Below are 13941 nucleotides of genomic sequence, written 5' to 3' on the forward strand. Positions count from 1 at the left end.
GGTTTCAGGAAGCAAATTAGCCCGTCACTGAAAACCAAAAGGGGCCAACCAGAGGCCAAGCTGGTCATCCCACCACCCTCTCGCCTTTCAACACAAAGATCCCCACTCTCCAGACCCTAGCCAGGTCCATCCCCTCCATCTCACTCACTCCCTATAAGCATCACTATGGATACATTGTCAAAGTTGAATGTTTCCCAACCCCCTTCTCAGTTAAATCGATGCAGGATGGCTGGAGCCTGCAGTTACTTCTGGTTGCCAGGGAATGCTGGGGGAGAAGGTGATTCTAATAGAACCAAATGAGTTCATTTCCACAACAGTATGGGACATGACCAATGGCCCTCTCCCAGACGCCCATACACTCGACAGTTTTCCTTTTACCAAAGTGACCAAACTTCTCTCTGGTTACCCCTACTCCCTCCACCACTGAAGGAGCTAAATACCCTTCAGTAAGAAACACATTGTGTTAAGTGTTCTATCCAAGGCCAGATAACTAGGCTTCGGAGCTAAGAGTTTAAAAAAAGAAATCAATAGATTGTACGGCTCAAAAAGTTGTATGGTCCTCTTTTCCCTTTCAACAACTAAGATCCCACTACGTTTCCAGTTTTAGGCAGAAAGACCAGGACTCATAAAAGATCTTTCTCTACCTCCTCACCAAAGAGAAAATGACCCTCTGTCCTGCAACAGGCACTTCTTTGACCTGCCAGTCATTTCCCTGTCTGTAAATATCTGGAATTTCCACCATCATTTTCTCTTCTGCAGAGAAGCAGCGTGGATAAAGCACAGGCCTGAGAATCAGAAGTACCTTGATTCTAATCCTCACCTCGGCCACTTGCCTGCTGTGGGACCGTGGGCAAGTCACTTTACTTCTCTGCCCCTCAGTAACCTCATTGGTAAAATGGGGATTAAGACTAAGCCCCATGTGGGACATGGACTGTATCCAACTTGATTAGCTCATATCTACCCCAGCACCTAGAGTGGTATCTGGCACGGAGTAAGTGCTTAAACGCCATTTAAAAAAACAAAACAAAAACAAACAGCTAGGCCCTCATCACATTCCTGATACCACTTCTGCCTAATCAAGTCCAAAAGTCAAATCGCACAGGAATATTCCCAACTTCCAGTGGGAAGAACTGGGTGAATCAAAAGAAGATATGACTCCAACCCAGGCAATTCTGAATTAATGCACCTCCCACGCTAGAAACCAGGTCCAGTCACCAAAATGAAACCTCGCAGTTCGACATTAAAAGCAGGAGGCATCTGTTACTTACCCACAAGCCAGGCTGCGGATTTTCCAACCACAGAGATCCTGAACTGCTTTGGGGTACATGGTAGATTCACGAGAAGTGTTGGTTGCACCCCAGAAAAACAGCCCACCTGGAAAAAAGGGCCAAGGAAATGTCTCTAAATGGGATCCAATGCTAGAAAAGGTCCAAATACCCCTACCAGAAAGCGATTGAGAGAGGGAAGAGAGAGATGCCAAGAGGGAGCCAAGGCCCAGCTGATGAGCACTAGTGACATATGCAAAGAAGGCAAATCAACTTTCACAGTCCTGTAGCAAGATGATAACCAAAGTATCTACCCGCCGGAGCATTGAGATGACATGGAAAGGTTTTTGTCCTGCAGACCATGGGACTTGGAGAGGGACCACCAAGAAGCAAAACTAACCAATTTCACTGACGGCGAAGGAGCAGGTGTAGCCCGCGTAGATGTGGGCAGCCCCGCGGCCAGGGAAGTCAAACAGCTTTACCAGGCGCGGCACCATCTCGTCTTTCTGCTCGGCGTGGCCCAGCCGGCCATACCCTCCAAAGCCCCAGGAGAAGACACGCTTCTGGGAGTCTAAAACCAGCTGCAGAGGGAGGAAGGGACAGACAGAAAGCTTAGTTCAACAAGTGGGTCCTGGAATGACTGGACCTCGGAAAAACAGATGCCTGTTTTCGGAACTCTGTTGAGTCTCTATTGCCAATGCAGCAGGAACAAACAAACACAAAATAAATCTGAAGCTGCTCAAGACGGAGTGGTTAAGCCAGGAACATGGATGAAATGGTGCTCTGAATACAAGGACAGTTAGCTTTTTCTCTGCCAGCTCCTTACCCTTAGGTAGGCGCAAGCGGGTTAGGTCTCCACCCAGCAAAAAAATTTCTGCCCGTGTCGTATTACCATATTAGAAAGCAGAAAGAGCAAGACCAAGGACCCTTCAAAACGCTATTACTGGGAGTCCTCCTTGGAATTTTTGTAGTGTCCCTGGACACATACCCTCTACCCAGCGAGAAAGGTATAATATAATGCATTTCTAACAATTCATTTGCTTTGCAACATGCAGCCAGATGTGCCAGCAAATTCAAGTTCCACTTCTACCCCAACCCCAAGTCTACCAACTGAAGAACGAGAAAGGAAGTGGTGCTTCCCTTAGGAATCTAGAATGAAATGCACCTTTCTTCTGCTCGGCCACACTTCAAGTATAATTGAAACATGCTGCTGTAAGCTACACATGGGCAGGGATCATGCCTACCAGCTCTGTCATATTGTTCTTTCCCAGGCATTCAGCACAGCGCTCTGCAAACAGCAAGTGCTCAATAAATGCCACTGACTGACTGATTGGCAAGCCCTCGGAATTCTAGTGTGGACTGCAATTTCAGAATTCTTAGACAGAAAGCTCCTTTAGGTCAGTGATCCTGTCTTCTACTCATATCATATGCTCCCAAGCGTGCAAGACTTGTCTCTGCACAAGACAGGTGCTCAATAAATCTCAACGATGATGGCAGTGAACTAACAATGCAAATCCTTCCATGACATTCAGTCTGGTGAGGCTCAACAGCTGGATAAATCAGGAGCTGGAAAATATCTGCATTTGCAAGTTCTTTCCAGACGTTTCGTTACCCATTTCCCAAGAAGTGACCAAATTCAAAACCTTTCCTGGTTCATGTTCAGTCAGCACTGGCCCCTAGAGATGCTCTAAACCATTGCTCTAGGATCTCCAGGATAAACAACTGGAATTAGAACAGCTATCTTATCCCCATTTCACAGATAAGCCAACTGAGATCCAGAGTAGTTAAGCTGAGAAGCAGTGTGGCCTAATGGAAAGGGTGCTGGTGGGCCTGGGAGTCAGAGGACCTGGGTTCTAATCCAGCACTGCCACGTGTCTACACTATGTCCATGGGCAAGTCACTTCACTTCTCCGCTCAGTTACAGCGTTTGTAAAATGGGGAATAAACCCCACTCCCTCCTACTTGGATGGCAAGCCCTGTATGGGTCAGGGATTGATTAACTCACACCTACCAACTCTTAGAACAGTGCTTGGCATACAGCAAGCACTTAACAAGTAAAACAATTGTATAACTATATTAGAAGTAGGAGGTTAGCTTTCAAGGGAAAATTGAGAGGTTAACAGAAGATTTCTCATAGCTACAGAGTCCTCGTCCCTCTAGAAGATTTTTTTCACCACAAACCCGCTGCTCCCATTCAATGGTAGACAGGAAAGCGCCATCAAACACATTAGCAGACACTCAGCTCTGATGAGATGTTAATGTGCTGGATGATGTGAGAGTGGTCTCGCTGAAGTTCTCTCAGTACATAGAAACAGGGGCTTACCGTATGATTGGTGCCACAAGCCACGTCTCTCACCACCACATTTGGGACGGGCAGGATCTGGCCATCTTTTGTCTTTTCGATGAAAATGGCCACCCGGCGGGGCACCAACTCGCAGTCATACTCTATTCTCTGGGCCCGGGCAATGAACTTCCCGTCAGAGTTGTGTCCTGCCACCGCACAAGGAGTAAGGAGTTAAAATGGGGTTTGGTGAGAGAAAGAGCTCAAGACCCTGGCTTTTTCTAACTATTGCAGAGGGGGAACAAAATGCAAGATGATGAAAACTCCTCTTCACCAGATACCTGGGCACCACTTTGACAAAGCTGCCGCTAAAGGATTTACCCTAAAGCTGCTATTATGGATGCCTACAGAGGGCACAGTGGTCTGCTTCCCAGGGCAGGTCCTCACATTGAAAAACAATCCAGAGACTGAATCGAATCTCTGGATTTCCCCATTCACATCGGGAGGTATTTGGTTTACATAATCACTCATCTACTTAAGTCTACCAAAGACCACAGAGATCCTCCCGCTTCTATTCAGAGAGTTTCCCATAATTCTCCAAATGATGCTAGGGCCTCAGGGTCAAGGAAACCAATCATGCTTTGGTCAAAGCTGGAGGAGATCCGTCTGGAGCCAGCAGAAGGAACACGGTGAACTCTCGGAAGAATGGGATTTTTATTTTAGCGGGGGAAATACTAACTGATGAGCAAATTTTAATAGTGGGTGGAAAAAAAAAGAGCCCAGAACTGGAGGCTCCTCTGTCTTCCTCTGACACGGAGCTTGGTTTCAGAGTCTCTCCTTCCAGTGAAGGTGGGAAAAGAAGGGGTACCAACTAGCCTGAAAGTGCCTAGCTTCCTCTAGAAAAAGCCCGGCTCATATTAAAATCAGAACATACCTCTTGGCTGAAATTTTAGAGCTGCTCATAATGGCTTTTATCTGAGATCAACTTTAATTACATGCATGTGGGACCTCAAAAGGGTGTCTTACCCTTAATGTACAATCAGCTTCTAAAAAAAATAGTAATAATAATAATAATTTTAAAAAGTGCCATACCCAGCTGACCATACTCAGGACACCCAAAGGAATAGAGGTTTCCTTTACAGTCCATTATCATACTGAATTCAGCCCCACAGGCCATTTTGGTAATTGGCTGGCCGTTGTACATTATCTGAAAAGAAGGAAAATATGAACTTGTAAACATAGGAGCAAGCAGGAGAGAAATGAATGACAGAGAAAAACAGACCGCCTCCTCTGCACCCTTTCGGAAGTTGCTGCGGAAAATCTTTCAGGTTGCAGAGTAAACTTAGCCCCCACTCCTCTTGGAGAAAAAGAGGGTGAAGAAGTGACAGAGGCTAGAGAGGAAGATGCGGGAACCAATTTACATTGCCTTGGGGGCCAGAAACAACTTGGAGACAGATGGGAAAGCAAGCACTTTAGGAACAGGCTTTTTGGCTTGATAAAGCGAGTTTGGGCTCGAATTTGCTCGAGGTGAAAACAAGCCTCCAAGGCCAACCCTCCCCGCGGGGAAATGCCCGGGCAAGTTAAAGACATACCACAACTTCAGCTCCCAGTCTACCCCATCCTGACATCTGTCTGTCTCGCTCCATCAGCCATTCAATCGATTGTATTTATTCAGAGCTTAGTATGCACAGAGCACTGTACTAAGCACTGGGGAAAGTACACCACAACAACATTCTTTGCCCACAATGAGCTTACGGTATTAGAGAAGGAGTCAGAAACACACGGTCTGTGTAGCTATAACAGGGTGGCTATCTGCCGATCCATGCAGATTCTACCTTTTTGGGAAAGTGCTACCTACACCCGCCGCGTTCCCCAGTCCCAGTCGAAAATTGAGGCTGAAAATATTTTTGCTATTAAGCTTGGTCTGGGGGGAAAACAGCGTGGGGCTGGACTGTCAGAAGACTTGGGTTCTAGTCCCAGCTCTGTCACTATCCTATCACATGACCTAGAGCAAGCACTTAACCTCTCTGCACCTGTCTATACTTAGTGGTATTAACAATTCCTGCTCCTCTCAACCTCACTGGGACATTGTGGGGGATAAAAGGAGATAACTGATGTGAAACCGCTTTCAAAAAGGTAAAGCATTGTAACAAAAAAAATCAAGATATTCATATTATTTGTTAATATTTCTATTTAGTCTGGTATTTATGGAACCTAAACACTATTTTGGCCCATGCCCATCCAGCACTGACTTCACTTTCAGCTCTTCTCTCTGCCTCCACACCACCTCAAAAATGGTGAAATGATGATAAGTGAGCCAAGCGTAGGAGAGCAGAAAAGGGCTAAATTCATCAGCCCCTGAATAATCGAGCACTATGTGTTTCAGTGGCTCATGTTCTCATCTAATTTGAAAATCCCCTAGGGAAGAGCAACATTGTTTTTTAATTAACCCTGCCCGAGGATATCAAGAAATAAGAAGTTTGCAATTCAGTCAAGCTTTTTCAACTATGGCATCTCCAAAGAGGAATTCTTTTTTCCATAAAGGGGCTGTGGTGCCTTCCTGAGAATTGGCTCATCAGTTCTATCTGAAATTCTTAACTTTCCTGGGCCTGGTGGATTTTCATTAGTACTAGAGGAACATAATGGCCTATCTCTAACATATTTTGAGATTAAGAATGTAGACTGTAGATATAAGCACCTTGTGGGCAGAGAAAGTATCTATCAACTCTGTTGTTTCATGGTCTCCCAAGTGCTTAGTTCAGTGCTCTGCACACTGAAAGTGCTCAATGAATGCCATAGATTAAGAAATTAATTGATGGCGGAAGGTTTGTTCTTGGGAAAAAGCTTGGTATCTCTGCCTGTGGAAGAAATTCTGTTCACAATGGGCACTGCAATAGTTTGCTCTTTTAATGGACCGGGTAACATCTGGGGAGAAGAAAATCTTTGCAACAGCAAGGGAAAAGCACACTACCTGTGCAGGGCTAGGAACAGCATCTGTCTGATTGCCAAGCCCCAGCTGGCCCATCTTGTTCTCTCCAAATGCAAACACGGAGCCGGTTTCTGGAAAAGGAGAGCAAAACAAAGAGGGGAGATGCTGAACACTGAGTTTAGAATGGCTGTGGATTTAGCAATTGAAAAAGCAACAACACGATTCAGCAAGTGCGACTCGCAGAAGGGAAACGGAGTGTTCCACAAGGTGGTATAAACTGAGCCTTTTAGAGCAGAGAACTAAGCCCTGTTGGAAAGTGAGGGCACAAGGAAAGACATTGTTCTGGCTTGCAAAGAGAAACGGGAGTAAAGAGAAAAAAAAATTTCTGTTCCTTCTCCTTAGGGGCCTTCTTGGCTCCGTGTCTTCTGTCCAATCTCAAGATGCTTCACAATCAGGCTACCTGAAGAAGTCACCTGACACCCTCCTGGGCTGGGTGTCATCATGCTCTGCCTCCACTCCAGGGTGTGTGGGTAACACATTCACTCAGTCAATCGTATTTATTGAGCGCTTACTTTGTGGAGTACTGTACTACGCGCTTGGGAGATACAACACAATAATAAACAGACACACTCCCTGCCACATGGGTTATCACTAAGTTTAGCCTGGCTTGATGATAAACAGGCCTGCTTCCCCATCTAACAAGGCGGGAAGCACACCCTTCCCAACCATGGTGGTGGGATTGGGGCTTTCCTCTTTGCCCTCAGCTCGGACCTGGCAGCCACACGCACCTGTCAGCGCTAATGTATGGTTCCGCCCACACGCAGCTGACACGATCACTTCGCTGCTCAGGACTTCGATGAGTCTGGGGGCCTCCACTCTCTTGGTGTCCCCGTGGCCCAGCTGTCCTTTTTCATTTCGACCTGAAAGGAGGGCAAGAGATAAAAGGGGTGGTGCACACGTTTGCTTGAGCTCCTTGAGCTGAAGTGGTAGACGACTAAAAGACGACTAAAAGACATCTTGTCGGGGAACTTCTGCAGTCAAATGTCAATCTGTGCACACTGGAGGCACTCAAACGCTACTGACTGATAAGAGGGGAAATCCCCCCACCCCCAGCTTCTCACCCATACAAGGTCTTTTAGATGTAAAAGAATTATGGTAATCAGTACTTAATGCTATTTATGTGCTTACTATGTGCCAACTACTGTGCATAGATACAAGATACTCAGATAATAATAATAATAGCTGTGGTATTTAAGTGCTTACTATGTACACTTTGTCTCCCAAGCCCATACTGCTTCTCTGTTCAGATCGGACACAGCCCCTGAGGTAGGGGGAGCAAGAATTTTATCCCTGTTTTACCGATGAAGGAACTGAGGCACAAGAAGGTTAAGTGACTTGCCCAAGGTCACACAGCAGGCAAGTGGCGGGGCTGGGCCACGCCTCCTGACTTCTTGTCCTACGCCGCCTAGAACATCTCCTGCACAACTGTCCTTGGCATTCATTGTGCACCACTGGGTTGAAGGAATGGTCGATACAACTGATCACCTGGCAGACTGAGCCCTGCTGCAATTCACCGGTAGCTTCCCATCCAATCATGGGTTCAAATCCCGGCTCTGCCAATTGTCAGCTGTGTGACTTTGGGCAGGTCACTTAACTTCTCTGTGCCTCAGTTACCTCATCTGTAAAATGGGGATTAAGACTGTGAGCCCCCTGTGGGACAACCTGATTGCTTTGTAACCTCCCCAGCGATTAGAACAGTGCTCTGCACATAGTAAGTGCTTAATAAATGCCATTATCATTATTGTTATTACCACATCCAGGAGAAAGTCTCCAGGTTTGGCACTCTCTCTGCACCCTGTTTCCAAAACACCTTATGAAAAACTTAAGAGTTTCTCCTTTACCTAAGTCTGAGGTGTAGAAAAAAGAAAAACATTCTCATCCTCAGCATTTTGAAGTGCATTTGAGGACATCTGCTCTACAACAGTTTAATAAATCAGAGCTCTAGGCAAATAGGTTGGGCCATTCAGTTTACACTAGTCACTTCTCTTATTTGATCTACCTCATAAATGATTTTCACATTACCACTGCCAATTCCTACTACTTCTGTAGTAGAAGTAGGTGGGGCAGATAATAATAATAATGATGGCATTTGTTAAGCACTTGCTATGTGCAAAACACTGTTCTAAGCGCTGGTCTATCCAGATATACCCTTCTGGCTGACAAAGTGTCAGGTAACAAGGGGTGAAGGGGAAAGGGGCAAACAGCCCCCAAACCCACCCCTCCACACCCAGGGGCTAGTCAATCACCCAATGAAACAATGGTATATATTGAGTGCCTTCTGTTTACAGAGCACTGTACTAAGTGTTTGGGAGAATACAATAAAACTCAGTTGATGGACACATTCCCTGCCCACATTTCTAGACTGTGAGCCCGCCGTTGGGTAGGGACCGTCTCTATATGTTGCCAACTTGTACTTCCCAAGCGCTTAGTACAGTGCTCTGCACACAGTAAGTGCTCAATAAATAAGAGTGAATGAATGAATCAAGTTTAAAGTCCTGATCTGGCTCAGTGGAAAGAGCCCGGGCTTTGGAGTCAGAGGTTGTGGGTTCAAATCCTGGCTCCGCCAACTGTCAGCTGTGTGACTTTGGGCAAGTCACTTAACTTCTCTGTGCCTCAGTTCCCTCATCTGTAAAATGGGGATGAAGACTGCGAGCCCCACGTGGGACAACCTGATCACCCTGCATGCCCCAGCGCTTAGAACAGTGCTTTGCACAAAGTAAGCGCTTAACATACCATCTTTATTATTATTATTACACCTGGGAGAGCCTGGACCAAGGAGAGGTGGTTGGGACTGGGGGAAGATAGAGACCAGGCGGGAGAGGGAGGAAAGAAGAGCAGCTACACCAGACCTACGCTCAATTCTGGTCAGGAAGATCCCCCTCCTTGGCCACAGGAGGCTGGGGGGGGGTCAACCTCTGGGGTTCATGTTCATCCTACAGAAACAAAAAGGTCCCAACCAGAAGCTGACCCTTGGCCCCGTAGTAGGCAGTGTGGCCTCCTGGAAAGAGCACGGGCTTGGGTGTCAGAGGACCTGAGATCTAATGCCGGCTCCACCATTTGTCTGCTGCAGGACCTTGGGCAATCACTTAACTTCTCTGTGCCTCAGTTCCCTCGACTGCAAAATGGGGATTCAATACCCGATCACCCTCCTTCTTAGGCTGCGAGTCCAGTGTGGGACCTGATTATCTGGTACCTGCTCCAGTGCTTAGTACAGTGCTCCATGCACAGTGAGCACTTAACAAATAGTTCTATTATTATTACTAGGAGTAGTAGTAAAATGGAGCCAAACCCTCAACTTCGTTCCAAAACTGAACCAGTCTCTTTCCAACCAAGGCTAATATGGGACAGGCCCAGTCTCCTTGGCCAAACTAGAACAAGGCTGGCTTCTAGTGAAGAGAGGTCAAGAGCCAGAAAAGAGAGGACTGAATATCAGCTTCTTAGTGTTATAGGGTATCATTTATTAGAATAAGGAAAATGATCAACTGAGAGCCTATGAAATGTATGACAGAAGAAAGAATAATTTAGTAATACCTCAGAAAGGTCGTAACACCTTTAAGGAAGGCTGGATATTAGAAAAGACCCCGGGAAGAGATTATGGTATCTCCTTCATTGTTAAATTTGTTTTGTTTTTGTTTTTAAATAGGAGAGAAAACTGCTATTTGCAATAGTTCAAGTTAATCTACCTAAAAGAAGGGAGTTGACTACATGTCCTGGGATGCAAGGAGGTAGACAGATCATAGAAAAGATAATATATTCATATGAATATATGAAAATTGACACCAAAATAACTTTCTAACATTCTTTAGAGAAAAGGGGAAGGCAGGGGAAAGTTACACCCTACCAAGCAAATAGGGGACAAGGAAATTCCAAGTAATGTTAGCTTGCGATCATAAAAAAGAGACTGGTGTAGCCAAACTCATTAGCATTTTTCAGCAGAATTACAAAATTAGCAGATGAATAGAACACAACAGATGTTAATATATTTGGACTCTGGTTCAGCATCTCATAAAATTGCAAATATGGTTCAAACGGTCTAAAATAGAAATGCAGTCATACGGATAAACTGGCTAAAAGACCAAAAACTAAGGGCAGAGAATAAACATTAACAAGAAGAAGGTAGCAAAACTAACTAGGGGAGAGTTTAGTCTTTTATTTACCACTTTGATGATAAATTAATAGTATTTACTGAACACCAACTTTGTGTAAATTATTCTATTAAACACTTGGGAGAGTTCAATAAAACCAACAGACATAATCGCTGCCCTTGGGGAGTGTCTTAATCTAGTGACGCGGGAGAGGAAATACAGAGCATCTGAATGACATCAACAAAGGATACTAAAAATGGAAGTGATGTTCAGAGCAAAATAGGGGGAAATCACCTCAAAAGTCCCTAAAGTAAAGAACCAGGGCAGAAAAGAAAAGAAGTATCTACTTCAAAAACGGCAAGCTAATACATCTGGGGAAAGATAACATGAAACCCAGAAATGCAATGAGTTGGTGAAGTCTGTAAACCCAGAACAGTCACACAGATTGAGGGATAAAAGTCGGCAAGTTGATTAGATTGGAGCTGAGAACAAAAAGGCCAGTGTGTCTTTCTGAGTTCTTGGGCTTAAAAAGGTATTTTTTAGGCACTTACAATATGCAATGCACCGTACTAAGCACTGGGGTAGGTATAAATTAATCAGGTTGGTCATAGCTCATGTCCCACACGGGTCTCACAATCTTTATTCCCCACTTTTCAGAGAAGGGAACTGAGGCCCAGAGAAGCTAAGTGACTTTCCCAAGGACACACAGCAGATAACTGGCCGAGTCACTATTAGAACCCAGGTCCTTCTGACTCTCAGACCTGTGCTCCATCCACTAGGACACACTGCTTCTCCAGTGGTGAGCACGGGGCCTTAGGGTTCACGGTACAGTGCTAAGCGTTTAGTACAGTGCTCTGCACACAGTAAATGCTCAATAAATACCATTGAATGAATGGTACCAAGAAGATGGCTGATCATACGGCGACAAAGCACCTAGCTAAGTACGCTTATGGAGGTAGGGCAAATGACATAAGGAGGGAGTCAAGGAGCAAAATAAGTGGAGGTTGGCTAAGGGATACCTGAAAGGACGTGGTAACAACCTCAAAATATGAAAGGCAGGGGGAAAGGACATATTTGTAGAGTTGGTCAGAGAAACTAGGAGTAAAGGAAAAGAAAGCAGCATGGCCTAGTGGATAAAGTACGGGTTCTAATCCTGACTGCCACTTGTCTGCCGTGTGATCTTGGGCAAGTCACTTCACGTCTCTGGGCCTCAGTCCCTCATCTGTATAATAATAATAATAATGTTGGTATTTGTTAAGCGCTATGTGCAAAGCACTGTTCTAAGCGCTTGGGAGGTTACAAGGTGATCAGGTTGTCCCACGGGGGGCTCACAGTCTTAATCCCCATTTTACAGATGAGGTAACTGAGGCACAGAGAAGTCAAGTGACTTTGCCCAAAGTCACACAGCTGACAACCGGATTTGAACCCATGACCTCTGACTCCAAAGCCCGGGCTCTTTCCACTGAGCCACGCTGCTTTTCTAAGACTGTAAGTGAGCTCTTTGTGGGACAGGCACTGTGTCCAACCTGGTTACCTTGAATCTGCCCCAGCTCTTAGTATAGTGCCTGGCACATAGTAAGTGCTTAACAAATTCCTTAAAAAAAAATAACAAAAAATTACGCCACAGTCAGGAAAAGCTGCTTTGGGCAGAACTCTCAGGTGATTTCCCTAAGGAGGCTACAGGAAGCGCCACCATTTGGGACAATTAAGACTAAAACAAACAAAACCTACATGGCAAGATAATGGGAGCAGTACAGGGCTGGCCAACAGGAAAAACCCGATCTGAGCTGTTTTCCCGCTCCGGTGTCTCAGAGCGGATACTCACCCCAGCTCCAGAGCTTCCCCTCCGTGGTGATGAGGAGGCTGTGGGCTGCGCATGGACCTGAAACCACCGTCCGCACCTGAACCCCCGAGAGGCAACCATATCTGTGCGGTCCCCACAGGTTCTGACCCAGGTTACGGTAAGCAGCTGGAAAGAGAGGGAGAAAAAAAAATTCAAATTAAATGGAGCACCGAGGCTGAAGAGTGGAACAGACTCATGCTAAGCGACTGGTCATCACTGGGACTAAACTGGGAATTTCTGAAGGAGCAGAAAGAAGGAGGAGAGGGGGTGGGCCGCGAAGGGGTGGGGAATACATTAGCCGTCTGCGTACAATTTGACACTTCAGAGCTTGCTAAGACATAGGAAACGTGTCCCTTCTAATTTCATCTTAGAAAGTACTTCTTTAACCATCAGAACGGGACTGCCACATGTATTTTTCTGTTTCAATATTTTAGACCGCCAGGATGCTGACTGACTGTGGATTGAGTAGTTAAAAAATCAGAATGGTACAATGGCATTGGAGAAGCAGCATGGCTCAGTGGAAAGAGCCCGGGCTTTGGAGTCAGAGGCCATGAGTTCAAATCCTGGCTCCTCCAATTGTCAGCTGTGTGACTTTGGGTAAGTCACTTCACTTCTCCGGGCCTCAGTTCCCTCATCTGTAAAATGGGGATGAAGCCTGTGAGCCCCACGTGGGACCAGCTGATTACGCTGTACCCACACCCCAGCGCTTAGAACAGTGCTTTGCATGTAGTAAGCGCTTAATAAATGCCATTATCATCACCATCATCATCAATGGCAAATGGCTGTTGTTGAACAGTAGGGCGCAGTTTAGGCGTTAAATCAGAGAACTGTCCCGGGTGAAGAAGTAAGGCCCTTCACTGAGAGGTGGGGATTAAATCCGTAGACTTTAAGCTCCTTGTGGGCAGGAATCGTGTCTACGAGCTCGGTTGTAATGTACTCTCATCCAGTGTTTAGTCCACTGCTCTGCCCAAAGTACACACTCAGTAAATACCACTGATTAATGGATTGAAGCTGCTGCCAGAATCACCTCTGATGACCTGGATGCAGGTACGGATTGACTCTGCATCCTGTGACTATTGGTTCTGAAACTTGGAACATGTATTTATAATCCTGCAGACAAATATTTATCCACATTCTGAAAACGGCTACTTGTCCCTCAACCCCAATCACTTGGAGAAGGATCCAAGCTTTACCTTATTTGGCTATAATTGCTCTGCGGCCAAAAATGGCTTCCTATCACTCCGAGATGATTCAATAAAATAGAAAGCCACGTGATGTGGAATAATTGTTGCAACACGGTGGATGTGCTCATGTTTCCACATTCTCCTTTACAAAAAAGCTAAATAAAAATCATTTATCTGATATTAATAAGATCAACAAAATAGTTTCCCAAAAAAGGTGAAAAAGGAAAAGTGTCCTGGGAGCCAGATGACTACCAAGAAGCATGGAGACTTTTGAACGGTGAAGGGAATGGTTTA

General features: G+C 45.6%; 1 protein-coding gene across 1 annotated transcript in view; it reads right to left on the minus strand.

Moving 5' to 3' along the window:
- Nucleotides 1–13941, minus strand: part of RCC2 (regulator of chromosome condensation 2) — a 47588-nt gene that overhangs the window by 8263 nt on the left and 25384 nt on the right. The window contains exons 5-11 of the mRNA XM_038747017.1: nucleotides 12446–12589; nucleotides 7264–7395; nucleotides 6518–6606; nucleotides 4639–4753; nucleotides 3589–3755; nucleotides 1666–1846; nucleotides 1269–1374 (exon numbers count right to left, since the gene is read on the minus strand). Coding sequence (XP_038602945.1) covers nucleotides 1269–1374; nucleotides 1666–1846; nucleotides 3589–3755; nucleotides 4639–4753; nucleotides 6518–6606; nucleotides 7264–7395; nucleotides 12446–12589 — 934 coding nt within the window. The remainder of the gene's footprint in view (nucleotides 1–1268; nucleotides 1375–1665; nucleotides 1847–3588; nucleotides 3756–4638; nucleotides 4754–6517; nucleotides 6607–7263; nucleotides 7396–12445; nucleotides 12590–13941) is intronic.

Source organism: Tachyglossus aculeatus, chromosome 5 (genome assembly GCF_015852505.1).
Source record: "Tachyglossus aculeatus isolate mTacAcu1 chromosome 5, mTacAcu1.pri, whole genome shotgun sequence".
Taxonomy (NCBI): Eukaryota; Metazoa; Chordata; class Mammalia; order Monotremata; family Tachyglossidae; genus Tachyglossus; species Tachyglossus aculeatus.